At 41.3% G+C, this 16,218-nt stretch overlaps 1 protein-coding gene and 1 long non-coding RNA gene across 3 annotated transcripts; one reads left to right on the top strand and one right to left on the bottom strand.

The window, feature by feature from the left end:
• The first annotated feature begins 6,724 nt into the window (after positions 1 to 6,724).
• Positions 6,725 to 7,437, top strand: LOC109870804 (uncharacterized). Its single transcript, XR_004205611.1, has 3 exons — positions 6,725 to 6,879; positions 6,980 to 7,119; positions 7,276 to 7,437. It is a non-coding gene; the product is annotated as an uncharacterized LOC109870804 (long non-coding RNA).
• Positions 7,438 to 9,476: 2,039 nt separating this feature from the next.
• LOC109870905 (peptidyl-prolyl cis-trans isomerase G) lies at positions 9,477 to 16,192 on the bottom strand. 2 transcript variants are annotated; one of them, XM_031805634.1, is made up of 13 exons: positions 16,017 to 16,192; positions 15,520 to 15,596; positions 15,339 to 15,413; positions 15,129 to 15,236; positions 14,992 to 15,036; positions 14,825 to 14,912; positions 14,387 to 14,416; positions 14,102 to 14,241; positions 12,239 to 12,437; positions 11,964 to 12,140; positions 11,779 to 11,860; positions 11,536 to 11,681; positions 9,477 to 11,306 (listed from the first exon to the last, which is right to left on the bottom strand). In XM_031805634.1, exons 2-13 carry the CDS (start codon positions 15,578 to 15,580, stop codon positions 10,274 to 10,276), a joined length of 2,184 nt encoding a protein of 727 aa, XP_031661494.1. In that variant the 5' UTR covers positions 15,581 to 15,596; positions 16,017 to 16,192; the 3' UTR covers positions 9,477 to 10,273. The 2 variants fall into 2 exon arrangements, with proteins under 2 accessions (XP_031661494.1, XP_020317189.1); XM_020461600.2 differs by having other exon boundaries at positions 16,047 to 16,192.
• Positions 16,193 to 16,218: the final 26 nt, after the last annotated feature.

Below are 16,218 nucleotides of genomic sequence, written 5' to 3'. Positions count from 1 at the left end.
CATCACACATAAGATCCAGCGTTTTTTGGTGAATATTTGTTGTGCATTTTGTTGTAGAGAATTCCCGCTAATACTAGCTAGCAATTTACTGTGTCTGGTGGGGGGGTTCGTATATTTTGTACAGTGTGTGAGTGCAGAGTTGGATGGTGAGCCGTGCATTGCATGACGTGCAATTTTGTGCTGTTCCTATCAGAATAAATCTCCATGACTGGTGCTACACGTTGGAGTTCGTGTCGATGATTGATTGTACACAACGCAAGAAGAGTACTGTTACAGTGGTGCCGTGACCGTTCTTCTGGATCGGATCATCCTTCGCTGGATTTCCATCTCAGAACTTCGCGGTGGTTGCGGTTGAAGAATCAGATAAGACGTTGCTGGTGCAGTTTATGGCGATATCGCATTTCGCCACAAGAGGGCGCTGTTACCTTCTGACCATAAGTTCTAAAAAGGGAATAGGAGCAGAGTGAAGTCTCATGGGCCATGTAACGTGTGCGGGGATGCTGGACATGATACTTACTTTCACTGCAGGGCCAATCACCTCTGCTTTCTCTGTCATGTAGCTGGGCACGCACGCTCTCATTGCCCCAAGGTCGCAGCTCTGAGCACAGCTGGTGGAGTCCCTACAGTAATCACTGCTCAGCTCCTGGAAAACTAGTAAGCCTGCATGTAGAAGGGGAGAGTGTTGGGCCTTTTGTAGATTCCCCATCGGTGAGAGCTGTTGATTTGGAGTCTGTATATAAAATTGTTTGTGATGAAATGGAGACTGAGAAGAGTATCATAATGCAGAACACACAGAGGCTTTCCCCATATGATGATTTATTCTATGCCAAGGTGTTAATAGGAGGAGAAGTGGAAGTGAGAGCTATGCTTGACAGTGGGTCCATGGCTTGTACCTTGAGTTCTAGGGTCTTACCTGAACTGTTGCATGCAGGAGTGTTGAAAAGTCCATCATTGAGTCCTACAGAGGTAGTCTTTGTTGGTTGTGGTGGGTTGAAGACGAGGCCTTTGGGAGTATGTGAGCTGGAGATGGAGGTGTACGGATGTAGAGTTGCCGTGCCTACACTGGTGGTTGAAGGCCAGAGTGATGACCTCATCTTGGGCAGCAATCTCCTAAAGCACTTGATTCGCCACTTGAAGATTAATGGAGATCTCTGAAAGAGGGTTTATACTCCTGTGCGTGACGGGGGTGAGGAGAGCAAGCTAATCGACATGATGGCTAATGTGGAGAGATTGAGACAGTGAAGTACCTGACACAGTTGGAACTGTGAGACTAAAACGGTCTGTGACTCTAGAGCCTATGCAGGAGCACTTAGTCTGGGGCAGACTACGAAGCACTCAGAATCTATCAGCGAGCAGTGCTGTTGTCATTGAGCCCAGCAGTTCAAGGTCAACACCAAGGTCAATACTGGTAGGGAGGACATTAGCTCTATTGCGGGGGGATGGGTGGCTCCCTGTTAGAGTGATAAACCTTTCTCAGAAGACAGTGACATTGAGACGAAACGCCACTCTAGCCGATGTCTTTCCTTGCATGGCTCTAGAGGACTTTGACTGTTCGTGTGTGAATGATGGTTCATCAGCAGCTTTACAGCAGCAAGTGCAGAGAATGGCTGATATATTCACTGACTGCTAAGATGACTTGACACTGACTGATGACGGTTCCAGCCAACTTCACGATACTGACGGACCTGACAGTTCAAGCAGTCCTGAGGTCTTATGTGACTTAGGTTTGACTGATATTGATGTCGATTCCTGTCAAGTGTCTCCTGCTGGTAAGAAGAAACTCATCCAGCTCATAGCTGAGTACCAGTCAATTTTTTCTGGATTGTAGAAAAGCTTCCGGATGTCTTCACCGCATTCAACTGAGTGATGAGAAACCCTTTCGGATGCCCTACCGACGCCTTTCACGAAATCATTATGAGAAGCTCAAACAAGCATTGAATGAGATGGAAGAATGTGAAATCATAAGGAAATCTAGTAGTGCATTCGCCTCTCCCCTTGTCCTTGTATGGAAGAAGTCTGGAGACCTGAGACTCTGTACTGATTTTCATTTGCTTAATGCTCGCACCATCAAAGACGCCCACCCACTCCCTCACCAGGCTGACGCGTTGACTGCTTTAGGTGGAATTGCCTTTTTCTCGACAATGGACCTTACCTCTGGCTACTACAATGTGGAAGTACATGAGGATGACCGGAGATTCACAGCTTTTACGTCGCAATTTGGATTGTATGAATACAATCGTATGCCACAGGGGTTATGTAATAGCCCTGCAACCTTTATGAGGATGATGCTAAACGTCTTTGGGGATCAGAACTTTCTTAGTCTGCTGTGTTACCTTGACAATGTCTTGGTCTATGCGTCCACTGAAGATCTGGCTATACAGCGCCTGGAAATGGTTTTTGAGCGTCTCAAGGCTCACAACCTGAAGTTGATGCCAAAAAAGTGCAACTTTCTGCAGAGGTTTGTGAAGTTTCTGGGGCATATCACTAGTGCGGATGGTGTAGCTACAGACCCTGAGAAGGTGAGGGCCATTACAGGAGTAACAGAAGCTGATCTGATGGAAGATGGCACTGACATTACATCTTAGAAGAAATTGAGGTCATTCCTTGGGATAGTGATGTATTATCAACAGTTCATTGAAGGTTGCTCGACCATCGCAAAGCCTCTCTTTGGATTGACTACTGGACACAAAGGCTCCACGCTGGAAAAAGCAGCGACGCTCACCTGTCAGGAAGTTGATGGCTGCCGATGGGACAACAGAATACACACGGGCCTTATTCCAGATAAAGCAAGCCTTACTGGACCAGGTTTTGTTGGCCCACCCTAACTTCGACAAACCCTTTCTACTCTCAGTTCATGCATCCAGCAACGGCTTAGGTGCTGTGCTGCCCCGGGTGCAGGAACAGGGAGCTACAGCGAGACCTATAGCCTTCGCGGGCAAGTCCCTCAGTTATGCTGGGGGGTTCGTATATTTTGTACAGTTCGTGAGTGCAGAGTTGGATGGTGAGCCATGCATTGCACGACGTGCAATTTTGTGCTGTTCCTATCAGGTACATTGTTAAAGATATTATATTGTAATTGTATTATTTTGGTAACTACATTGCCCAGTGAACAAGCATCAAACCAGCGTGCAAGAGTGCAGATTTGGCTGGTGAGCCGTGCATTGCACGACGTGCAATTTTGTGCTCTTCCTATCAGAGTAAATCTCCATGACTGGTGCTACACATTGGAGTTTGTGTCGATGATTGATTGTACACAACGCAAGAAGAGTACTGTTACACAAGCACTAGGCTAATTATGGACACTCCTTAAAGTCCAAGGATTTTACATGTTCTGTTTTGATGGAGAATTGGCTCTGGAAGCCAAAACAGCCAAATACTCCAGCTAAACGTGAATCGAAGCTCAATTGCAGTATGGCTCTAGAAACATAAATGTACAAATATTAAAGCAAGAACTATGCAGAGCATACCACAGCATAACATCATTGTTATACCATGACCATAACACTGTTGATGTTTTTTCGTTTCTTCCAGTGCATGCAGTTGATGGGGGAAAATGTAGAGATGCAACCACCAGATCTCGACAAGTCACTGTTTTTCCCGAAGCCGAATGGCTCCGAATTCAAGTAGTTTGAACCAGGAGAATGAATACAAGAAGAGTCTAAAGGAAGCGTCCAAATAATGAGAGGCTATGAACCTGAGGTCACTTGCAGACATTCCACCACCATGAAGAAAAAAACTATGCACAACACAGTAATTGAGTACACCGAGACGTCAAGTAGTTTGTGAGGATGTGGCTCAGTTGGTAGAGCATAGGATTTGAAGTACTAGGATTGTGGGTTTGAATCCCACAGGGGAACTAGTACGAAAATGTATACACTCACCACTATACGTTGCTCTAGATAAGAGTCTACTGAAAATAAACGAAGAGACCATTTCAGTGTTCACATCGAAATAAGCTGCATTTGCAAAGTATTTAAAGTAACGGAAACATATCGAGCAATATTAACTTTTTTTGTACACGTAATTATCAGATTCAAGTTACAAATGCTGGTAAACACTCAAATACATTTAGTTAAAAACCAGTTCACTATTGGCGGACTGATATATATGTCTTCATCGCGAGCGGGACTTTTTTAAATTCTGCATCCGCACAAAACAACAGGAATTTGTGATTCCAGCTCTTTTCAGTGAGCCGGCTCGTTCAGCTCAGCAAGAAGAGCCGGCTCTTTTGGCTTTCAAACGGCTCTTTAAAAAATATATGTTTTGTATTTTGCGATAGTTTGACTAGGATTGGTGTTAAAACAATTCTAATTAAATTATTACATTAAATCATACCGTACCTTAACCACAATGTATTTAAAAATGCATTAGTTTGTTATGAAAAATAATGCTACTAAACATTTGCATTTAAAGTATAACATTTGTAACAAAGTGCATATACATCTAACCATTCAAAACTAATACAATCTGAACAGCATAATAGAATATTGCACCATATCAAAGAAAAATAAATAACAATGTGCAAAACTGCAGCATTCTACTTAAAACATTAAACTGGTCCCTCTTTTCTCTCTTCTTTATTACCATGTTATAACCAGCAGCACACAGCAACGCTGACCATATTTAGTTTTTATGAGAGATTTGCATTCAGAAATGCAAGCTGCCTCACTTTCGAGGGGCTGATGCGGTTTCTTCTATCAGTGATTATTTGTCCCGTTTTCGAGAAGACCCTCTCAGAAGTAACGGACGTGGCCACTTTGCAGTCTCCCTGTCATGACTTTAGTAAGCCGTGGATAGACAGAGGCCTTGTTCTTCCACCAGCTCAGAGGATCTGCAGGAGGGGCTCCTCCAAATGATCGGACCTCCATTATGGCATCTGGAGGGATTCCTTTGTGCTGCATCCCCAGTTGCTCTCTAGTCAAACAGCAGATGTTTGGGGCACTACTGCTGGTGCTTCTGCTCCATCTGATCCCTCTTCTTCCTGGTGCCTGAGCCAGCTGACTACTGGGGCTGTCCCTCCCTGCTGCTGAGGTTATTCTTTAAAGAGCCTCATCAATCGCTCTAGCATCACTGAAGGCTAACTTCTTAAACCTGGGGTCAAGTGCAGCGGTTTCTGATAGCACGTGATTACTGTTCCTAGGCCTTCATTGAAAATAAGAATTTGTTCTTAACTGACTTGCCTAGTTAAATAAAAAAAACTTTCTGTCCATTGATGAACATAGGGTGTCCATCAACTCTGTCACATGTCCTGTGGTTACATTTGCTTCTCTCTGGCGGCTGACTGATTCGCTGCAGACCCTTACACAGGAGTATCATTTTTTGAGGCTGTTACATAGCTGAAAAGAAAGAACAGTAACTTATTAGTTCAGGTTCATGTTTTGTCTACTGATACTACATTCTAATCTACTGCTCATATACATATATAATACTGGATTAAATAATGATGTAGTAATAATTGCTTACTGTACCTCTCTCCACTGATCTCCACAGTGACCTGCTCAAAGGGTTCCAGGACTCTGCACACCTCCTCCACACCTCCTCCACCACCCCCCATTCCTCTTGGGTCAGAGCATCAACAGGTGCATTGACAATGGCCGGGATAAAAGGTTGAATTCCACCTTGTAGTGCAGTCTTGTTTAGGCCTCAGCTCAGGCATCCCCATCTGGCGTTGTGTAGACTTTAGTTTTTCAGCACCTACTGTGCTCCTGTGGAAGTATTCCACAGCTGCTTTCACTTTGTCCACAGTGGGCTTCATCACCTTCAGAGCATCTCTTACAATCAGGTTGATTGTGTGGGGAAGACATGGATGATGGGTCCATTTTAAAATGTTCATGGATTTGATTATGTTAGCTACATTGTCGCTAACACAAAATACCATTGTTCCATCTACTTGCCATTCTCTGGACACTCTCAACAGTTCGTCTGCCAAGTTTTCTGAGGTGTGTCTGTTCCTGAACTCAAAGCAGTCCAGAAGACAGCTAGATATCGAAAAATCTTAAATGAAGTGACATGTAACTGACATGTAAGAAGTGGTTACCCTTGATGTCCAGCAGTCAGTGGTAAGGCAAACTGCAGTTGCTTTTTGGATTCTTTCCCGCACTGAAGTCTGTGTGCTCTCTTACAGTTGTGGAATAAGTGATTTTTAAAGGGTTTTCCTTCTTGAAATTGTGTACATTGGATTTAGACTGTTGCTATAATTTCTAAAACCTCTATCCTCCACCATCGAAAATGGCTGGAAATCGGTGATAATCATTTTAGCATCTTTGGTTCATTGGTTGACACTGCTTGTCAGGTGAGGCTGTTAGTATGAGCAGACAGTCAGAACGAATGTGTGCGCTTGAGCATTTAGGCTTATATTTACTTTTTCTTTCTTTGAATTAGTTAATTCTATTCATTTAAATCTTTTGATTAATAATATCTTAATTTTTGATATATTTTTTAATAGATTCAGCTCTTCTGATATGCGAGCCGGCTCCCAACGTTCACCTGCAAGGGCCGGCTCGTAGAGCCGACTCGTTCGCAAACGACCCATCTCTAGTAAGTCTCATTGAAGCCTAACAACCTGGCAGCAGTTATTTAATTGAATATCTATGTCATAGACTACCAAATACTCTACCATGAAGTCAAATGAATTTAAACGTAGTTGAAATAAGAATAGACTGAATGCTTTCAATGGTTTAGTATGATGAATTGTCTCTTCCCCCTATTAGGGCTAGGGAACATGAAATAGATAAGAGAACGGGAGAAGCTGGAAGACAAAAAAAAGAAGCAGAGGAACTCCCGTGACTAAAATTGCTTTTTTTTCTGTGGAAGCAAGGCATGCAGGAGCAAAAGAAAGAAGGGCAGCAGAGAAATACCATTGAAAGCTAACATGTTAAGGTATTAGGATGTAATCAATGTTCAAATGTCTTACTCACTAGAGCAATATTACACAAGATTCATGGAGTTGTATTAATGAATCCTGCATTTGTATTTAAAGAGGCATCTCTCTAACAGAGATATCATTAGAGCAATAGAGGCACAAAAGCAAGAGATGGAGGTGGAGCGCAGGAGGCTTTTTTCAAATGCATAACAGAAAATGGTGAAGTTAAGGAAAGATAAAGAGGAAGAGATGTTCAGGTGAGTAGAAAATGATTGAAAAGGGAAATCACATGAGAAAATATTTGAAGTACCACAAAAATAAATATACATCTTTGGCATCACTAGTCAACAGTTGTCTTACAATTCTGAAAGTCTCATGGGCATAGATTTGCTAAGCCTCTTCTCCCTCCTAAGAGAGGTCCATATGCCCAGGGAGAGGATCATGAAGAAATTGGCTCCACAACAGCAGGGGCAGACAGACAATGAGGAGGAGCTCATTGCCAAGGCTATTATTGCTCAATGGCACAGCAGCAGAAGGAGATGGCTATGCTGGACTCCGTTGCCTCACACAGAGAAGCCATGGTATGGCATGTGCACCCTACCACAAGCAAGGGGTCAATCGGAAGCTCAAAATATTATTCTCACCAAATTCAACTCTGAATGAATATTTATCAAGGAATAAGTCTAAGTTACTAACAACGTGTTCCATTATCATAATGACAATGTATTTGTTATTTCAGAGACAAGAACAGGAGCAAAGAACCAGAAAGCCCTTGACAGATAAGTCAGTTAAGAACAATTGATGGCCTACCCTGGCCAAACCCAGACGACGCTGGGCCAATTGTGCGCCGCCCTATGGGACTCCCGATTACGGCCGGATGTGATACAGCCTGGAATCAAACCAGGGGCTGTAGTGACTGTGGAGAAGCAGATCCAGCAGTATGCAAAGAATGTGATCAAGACATACAATACTTACACCACAAAGCTGTCAGGGAGGGAATTGGAGGTGGTCTTGGCCCCATCTTTGGAGGAGTGAGACCAAGTTACTTGGTTCAAGATGACATTGGTGTCCAGATGCCCAATTACGTCAGCAGTAGATCTCAGGACGTCAAGGCGCTGAACGAGACGTGGTATATTCAGCAATCCAAGAAAAAAACTTGGATTCACATGGTTAAGATCTGTTGAAAAGAGCAACATGGGCTGCATTTACAACAAAAAAAAATCCACTAATTGGTCTGTTGACCAATCAGATCAGCTCTGAAAGATCTGATGTAATTGGTCAAAAGAACAATTAGTAGAAGAAAGATCAGTATTGGGCTGCCTGTGTGAACACAGCCATGGTCAGGTAAAACATGATTAGAAAAATAAACCAATGGAATTAAAAATGTAAAAAAGTCATAAGCATTTATGCACATACAAAAAAATAAACTTGATAGGGAGGTTGTTGACCGACACAGTGTGATGATTGCTGTCCTTTTCAGTGCTCCAAGATGACTCATCTCAGAATTATGGGAATGTAGAGATAGTGATAGTAACCAATGTCTCTGAAATTATCATTTTTTGTTTAGTTTTGAGAATATACACAGTGGTGGAAAAAGTAACAAATTGTCAAACTTGAGTAAAAGTAAAGCTACTTTAATAGAAAAGGACTCAAGTAACTCAGGTAAAAGGACTCATTAAAGTCACCCATTAAAATACTACTTGAGTAAGTCTACATTTATTTGGTTTTAAATATACTTAAGTATCACAAGTAAATGTAATTACTAAAATATACTTAAGTATCAAAAGTAACAATTATTTCAAATTCATTATATTAAGCAAACCAGACAGCACGATTTCTTGTTTTCTTTGTTTAAGGATGGCCAGGGGCACACTCTAAAACTCAAGACATAATTTACAAAGCATTTGTGTTTAGTGAGTCCACCACATCAGATGCAGTAGGGATGACCAGGGATTTTCTCTTTAAGTGCATAAATTGAACAATTCTCCTGTCCTGTTAAGCATTATAAATGTAACGAATACTTTTGGGTGTCAGGGAAATGTTTGGAGTAGAAATTATTTTCTTTAAGAATATAGTGGAGTAAAAGCAAAAGTTGTCAAAACTATAAATAGTACCGTACAGATACCCCAAAAAACTACTTAAGCACATTACACTACTGAATATACACAGTTCAATTAAAACTAGTGCATAAATTGGGAAACAATACTGATAGCCTGGTCCTAGATCTGTACCTGCATAACAATAGTCAGAGTTGGATAAAGCACAGATCTGGGACCAGGGTAGTTTCATTTTAATACAGCTTCCAATTTGCTCATTCATCCCCCCTTCCCCTCTCTCCCATGAACTACTCGACCAGACTAAAAATATGATTCATCAATGTTCTCTATATCTATTGTATCAATTGTCACTCTTCTGTTAAACATGATAAACAATCTATAGGCAATAAAACAAACATTTTAACCATATCCTTTTATTTCAAAGCAGATGTTTCATTAGGGAATATTGAACTCTGACTGTTTACACAAAGCCAGTGGTTTTCATTTATAGTTCAAAGGAAAGTCATGGCGAGGAATGTAACACCAGTATGAACTAACACGGTGGAACACCACAGCAATGCATTTACACCTAAGGGCAAGTTTATTTATTTTTTACATTTAAAAAGATGTAAGGGGAGGGGTCTGAACATAAGCACATCAACAAAAAAAAAAATGCATACAATACAAAAAGCAATGTGTCAGTTCCTAATTCATTTTCTGACTGAGGTCAGGAAAAAGTTAAAATTCCCTGAAACAGTCAGGTAACAAACCATTTTTTAAAAATGTATCTGTAACACCACAACCATTTTAATAATCAGCCCTTCAAATCAAATTGAGCCTTCTCTACCGACATATACACTTATGTCAGACAGTTTTATATGTAGCACTTACAGTATGTTCAGTGACAAATAATGTGACAGTTGGTAATGCAAACACTTAATAAAAATTAGGCCAGAAAGAACACAGGACATCAAACTCATCCCTTCCATTACAATTATCACACTGGAATAACATGACCCCTCTGTACCAGACAACAAAAAATGTTAAAAATAATCATTAAACCTGACAAACTTTTTAATGTTCCTTCCAACAGTCACATGTTCAGCCATTTCACCACTAACCCTCAATGCACATTACATTTCCAACATTTGTAAAAATGTGTCTGACTGAACCCCCCCCCCCCCCCCCAAAAAAAAATGTCTCCTAGCTGTCAAAACTTTTGAAATCTTAAATTGTACAAATGTTCCAGAATTGGATTGGTTGTAGTATTTGTCTAAAATCGTTCTACAGCAGAACCACCCACACACGTTATTAGGTATAAACGTGTGAATTTCTCATTTCGATGATGGACAAGAGTGGACATTGACTGGACTAATCAGTCATCAGAACTTGAGCTGTACTTCTTTTTCTTGCTGTGGTTTTTATCCTTCTCTTGGCTCTTTGACTTTCGATTCCGCTCAGGGCTTTTCCCTGTGTCTTTGGACTTGTGAGAGGTCTCCTTTTCTGGGCTTCCCTCCCTTTTCTTCTTGGAGATGGGGCTCTTTCTACCCCTGTCCTTCCCTTTGCCCTCCCCTTCACTCTCAGAGTTGCTGCTCTTGGACCTCCTTCGTCTGTGAGTGTCTTCACTGTCTCTGTTCTTCCTCTGATGAGATGAACCGTCTTTGCTATGGTCTCGATTGTTGCTCTTACTCCTGGAGCGCCTGCCTCTACGGGAGTCTCTGCTCTTAACCTTGTCTGGACTCCTTGTCTGGTCTCGGCTCTTGGATCTACCTCTCCTTTTGTCCTCCCTCTCTCTGTGGCGCCGTCTTTCATTGCTCTTACTGCGCTCCCTACCTCGCTCTCTGTCCCGTCCTTGCTCTTTGTCTCGAGATGAGGCATGTCTCCCCCGGTCCCTGCTTCTGCTGAGAGATCGGTTTCTGTCCTTTCCAGAGTTCCTCTCCTTGCTTCTAGACTTTGCCTTAAGCTTCTCACCATTTCTTCCTTTGGTCTCCTCTCGGTTCTTGTCAGCCTCAGTGGGTTTAGAGTGTTCTTTACTTCTAACACTGTCTTGAGTTCCAGACTCTGTGGCTTTTTCTTTGACGTTTCTGTCCTTGCTTCTTAGGCGGCCCCTCTTATCATCCCCTTTGCTATGTTTCTGATCCCTCTCTCTGCTTTTGGACCTACCACTTTTCTCTTTGCTCTTACTGCGGCTTCGAGATTTGGCCTTCTTTGCCTTGTGTTTGTTGTGCTTGTCTTCAGTTTTAGAAGTTTCCTTTTCTTTGCTCTTGGATCTATGGGAGCGACCTTTCTTCTCCTCTCGGTTTTTACTCGGGATTTCAGCAGCGTGTTCATGCTTGTTTTCAGAGGTCTTCCTCTCTCTTCCTCTTGGAGCTATGCCACTCTCATTCTTGTCCTCTGTCATGTCACCCCTACAAATATAAATACAGAGTAAAATCACCCTCACAGAAAACACAGAATCCAAGTTGAGACTTTGAAGACACCTTAAAATAACTGGCCCTTGATGATAACTTTTGGCAGTAGAATAAATTAGCCAATACTTGAGAAGCTGCTTAACTAGATAAGAATAAGCTGCTATATACTTCAACAGCCTGATCAGTCCAGCACCGGCAGTTAAAATACTAAAAAAGTAGTACTTACTTGTCACCCTTTATCCAACGGTCTCCGCTGGATGCTCTTGGTGCCCTTTGTGCACGCTGCATCTCATGGCGCCAGTGTGGAGGAGTCTCACTACGCTGGAAACGGTCCCTTGACCTCGACCTGGAGTGTGACGGAGTTCGGTACCGCTGCAAGAAAGATAATAAATTACCATTAACTTTCTAGACCCGTGTTTTGCAGAAACTGTATGATGATAGTACCGTACTTGCTTGACAGTGCACTTACTCTTGGACCTCTGCCTTTAATCGTCCTGCCTGATCTTGTCATCAGAAGGCTCCTCTGATATGCTGACTGACAATGAAACATTCTGCAACAAAACAAAAAATGCATTTACATGAATATACTGTTGTTCCCAGTTGTAAAGGTTCAGAATTAACTGGAATGTTGTTCCGTCTTGTCCATAAACTCACCTCTCCCTAGGCCTTTCCCTCTCCCTCTTTTTTTCCCTCTCCTTTCCAAACTCTTCTTTTTGCTGCTGAGGACTTCTCCTCATAAGGAAACTATTTTCTGGGATAACAGGGATTTCCTCTGGCCGTACCGTAGACGTAACCTCTTCCTCTTTCTCATCACCACTGCCAGCCTCAGACCTACAGACATTACAGACCAGACTTAAAACCTTCGCTCTAATGAAGGCTGTTGTTAGAGTTCACATGCTACGAAACACATTAAAACAGTCACTACAAACTTTTTTTTATCTTTCTTCTTCTTCTGTTTCTTGTCCTTCTTTTTCTTGGACTCTTTCTTGTGCCTCTTCTTCCGTTTCTTGGATTCCTTATCAGATTCACCCTCAGATTCAGAAGAGTCATCGTCAGAACTGTCAGAGTCACTTGAGCTGTCGCTGCCACTGGAGACGGCCTTTAGTCTTTTCTTCTCTTCTTTCTTGGCTGTAAAATGGTAGAGGACAGTTAACATACAGCACCAGTCAAAAGTTGGGACACACCTACTCATTCAAGGGTTTTTCTTTATTTTTTCATATTTTCTAGATTGTAGAATAATAGTGAAGACATCAAAACGATGAAATAACACATGGAATCATGTAGTAACCAAAGAAAAAAGGGGCTAAACAAAATCAAAATATATTTTCTATTTTAGATTCTTCAAAGTAGCCACCCTTTGCCTGCTCTTGGCATTCTATCGACCAGCTTCATGAGGTAGTCACCTGGAATGCATTTTAAATAACAGGTGTGCCTTGATAAAAATAAATTTGTGGAATTTAATTCCTTCTTAATGTGTTTGAGCCAATCAGTTGTGACATGGTAGGGGGTATACAGAAGACAGAACTATTTGGTAAAAGACCAAGTCCATATTATGGCAAGAACAGCTCAAATAAGCAAAGTGACAGTCCATCGTTACTTTAAGACATGAAGGTCAGTCGATGAGGAAAATTAAGTGCAGTCGCAAAAACAATCAAGAGCTATGATGAAACTGGCTCTTGTGAGGACCACCACAGGAAGGAAGACCCAGAGTTACCTCTGCTGCAGAGAATAAGTTCATTCGTTACCAGTATCAGAAATTGCAGCCCAAATAAATGCTTCACAGAGTTCAAGTAACAGACATATCTCAATATCAACTGTTCAGAAACTACATGAATCAGGCCTTCATGCTCGAATTACTGCAAAGAAACCACTACTAAAGGACACCAATGAGAAGAAGAGACTTGCTTGGGCCAAGAAACACGAGCAACAGCCATTCGACAGGTCCTTTGGTCTGATGAGACTAAATTTGAGATTTTTGGTTCCAAACGCCATGTCTTTGTGAGACGCAGAGTAGGTGAACGGATGATCTCCGCATGTGAGGTTCCCACAGTGAAGCATGGAGGAGGAGGTGTGATGGTGAGTGGGTGCTTTGCTGGTGACACTGTCAGTGAGTTATTTAGAATTCAAGGCACACTTAACCAGCATGGCTACCACAGCATTCTGCAGCAATACGCCATCCTATCTGGTTTGCGCTTAGTGGGACTATCATTTGTTTTTCAACAGGACAATGACCACAAACACACCTCCAGGCTTTGTAAGGGCTATTTGACCAATAAGGAGTGATGAGTGCTGCATCAGATGACCTGGCCTCCACAATCACCCGACCTCAACCTAATTGAGATGGTTTAGGATGAATTGGACCGCAGAGTGAAGGAAAAGCAGCCAACAAGTGTTCAGCATATGTGGCAACTCCTTAAATACTGTTGGAAAAACATTCCAGGTGAAGCTGGTTGAGAAAAAGCCAAGAGTGTGAGAAAAGCTGTCATCAAGGCAAAAGGTGGCTACTTTGAAGAATTTCAAATATATTTAGATTTGTTTAACAATTGTTTTGGTTACTACATGATTCCATGTGTTATTTCATCATTTTGATGTCTTAACTATTATTCTACAACGTAGAAAATTGTAAAAATAAAGAAAACCCTTGAATGAGTAGGTGTGTCCAAACTTTTGACTGGTAAGTGCTAAGGATACCTCCCAAAGCTATGATCCTGACGATAACACAGTCCAAGGTCTCCAATCTAAAACAATAACAAGTTTAAAACACCTTGCCATTTTTTGGGAATCCTACGAACCTTTTGATTTTGGAATGAGCTCTCCACAGTTCATAACTTTCACTTCAGAGTATGGTCTACTGCCAGTATCTGTCTTTTGACTCTCCATTGTCTGAACGACCTCTTGGCCAGAGATCACTTGGCCAAAAACCACATGGACACTAGAATAAAAATCAGCAAGTTATAACAAGTGATAATTAAGAACAGATCGCTATTTATCTAACATGCTCTTATTATCAAAAGACCATCCAATCAGATACAGATAGTCAAACTAAGTTGCAATGCTTGTCAGAATATTATAATTACCCATCCAAGTGCGGTGTGGGTTTTGTTGTTCTGTATACCGGGATAACAAAAAAATGGAGCAGAAGATTAGAATGAGTCAAAAAAATGTAGATTTTGATTCACTCAAGATGCTAGATTTATGAATGACCAACTCATAAATGTTGCATTACTCATCTCATATGTATATAATGTATTATATTCAATTTGACTGTATTTGAGTCTATACCACTCAGACATTGCTCGCCCAAATATTTATATATTCTTAATTCCATTCCTTTACTTTAGATGTGTGTATTGTTATGAAACAGTTAGATATTACTTGTTAGATATTACTGCACTGTTGGAGCTAGAAACACACGTTTTTCGCTACACCCGCAATAACATCTGCTAGACATGTGTATGTGACCAATAAAAATGTATTTGATAATAGCAAGGCCCTTAAAACATTGATAGACTTACATGAAAAACTGGGATCCATTGGTATCTTTACCCCTGTTTGCCATTGACAGGAGGTACTCCTTGTTATGTTTGACAGAGAAGCTTTCATCTGATTAACAAACAGGCCATTAGTTAGTCCTTGAGGCTGGTTATGATTAGAATATTAAACTAAATCTGTAGAGTCCTACCTTCAAAGAATCCTCCATAGATAGATTCCCCTCCTTTTCCATTGCCTGATGTACAGAAGGAATATAGAAATGTTAATATCTGCAAATAAAACATTTCTACGTTTTGGTTGTTTGAGGCAAACACGTATTTAATATACCTTCACTGAAGTCTCCTCCTTGAATCATGAAGTCCTTCACAATTCTGTGGAATAGGCATCCTTTGTAATGCAGAGGTTTTTGTGTACCTTTTCCAATTCCTTTCTCACCTACACGAAAAGTAAAGGTTTAGTCAAAACAGAGAAGACAATATGTGCATCATCTAAAGATGGTCTGAAATTAGTGTACAAAGACAAGAGAAAGTCAATTACCTGTGCAGAGGCATCGAAAGTTCTCACAGGTTTTGGGGCAGACGTCAGAAAACAATTCTACCACAACTCTGCCAACTGCAAGAGAAACCAGGTTTATGTACGTTTTAGTAAAGCATCTCTAAATATCAGATATGTGATTAACTGGTGGTAAGATCAAAATGGAAAAACGTTGCATTCTTACCCAGCACGTTGCTGATGCCAATGTCAAAAAAGCAGCGTGGACGCTGAACTTTTATTCCCATTATCAAACTTCTGTAGCTGAAACCAACGTGTTTTGCTGTTAGTTAGCGAGCGTAACTTAGCTCGATAGCTAGCTAAAGTTAGTTGTTTACAAATACAAACATAACACCCATCTCTAACAAAAAGCGGAGGCTAATATAGCGTATTCATTCATTGGCATTAGGACCATGGTGTATAAAAAACATGACTAGATAGTTAAGGTTAACTGATTTAAAAACACGATTTATCAACATTAATGAAATAAAGTGAATGTCTAGACGAAACAATGTAAACTAAAACGTCATTTTCATTCTAGTTAGTCGTTTTGCGGATTATGGCCTGCAAGTAGCTACGCTGCTAAAACTACTAGCTGCTGTTAACGTTAGCAGGTACTTAATGCAACGATACATCTCCGTCTGTCTTTCGGATTCCCCGCTATTTCAAATTGACATAACTCACAATAGCGGAAATATTATAGAGTTGACCTACAAATTAGCTCAGTTGGTCAACTGAGGCCAATATCTCACGGTAGTTCTCCTCAACAAGGTGAAATCGAGTTTCATTCAGCGCTTCCTCCACAATGTTTTCTAAAGATGGCGCGACAGGAAAAGTCAGTGCATTTTGGGTAAAAAGATGCGCCAGTCGGCGCGCAGAAGACGGC

Source organism: Oncorhynchus kisutch, linkage group LG26, assembly GCF_002021735.2.
Source record: "Oncorhynchus kisutch isolate 150728-3 linkage group LG26, Okis_V2, whole genome shotgun sequence".
NCBI classification, from domain to species: domain Eukaryota; kingdom Metazoa; phylum Chordata; class Actinopteri; order Salmoniformes; family Salmonidae; genus Oncorhynchus; species Oncorhynchus kisutch.
Note: the sequence above shows the minus strand (reverse complement) of the source record. Positions and strands in the feature narration are given on the sequence as shown.

Coding starts and splice junctions, on each gene's coding strand:
- LOC109870905 (XM_031805634.1), bottom strand. CDS start 15,580: ATGGGAATAAAAGTTCAGCGTCCACGCTGCTTTTTTGACATTGGCATC. Junction 15,414..15,519: donor TGGCATCAGCAACGTGCTGG/GTAAGAATGCAA, acceptor TTTCTCTTGCAG/TTGGCAGAGTTGTGGTAGAA. Junction 15,037..15,128: donor AGGAGGAGACTTCAGTGAAG/GTATATTAAATA, acceptor TCTGTACATCAG/GCAATGGAAAAGGAGGGGAA.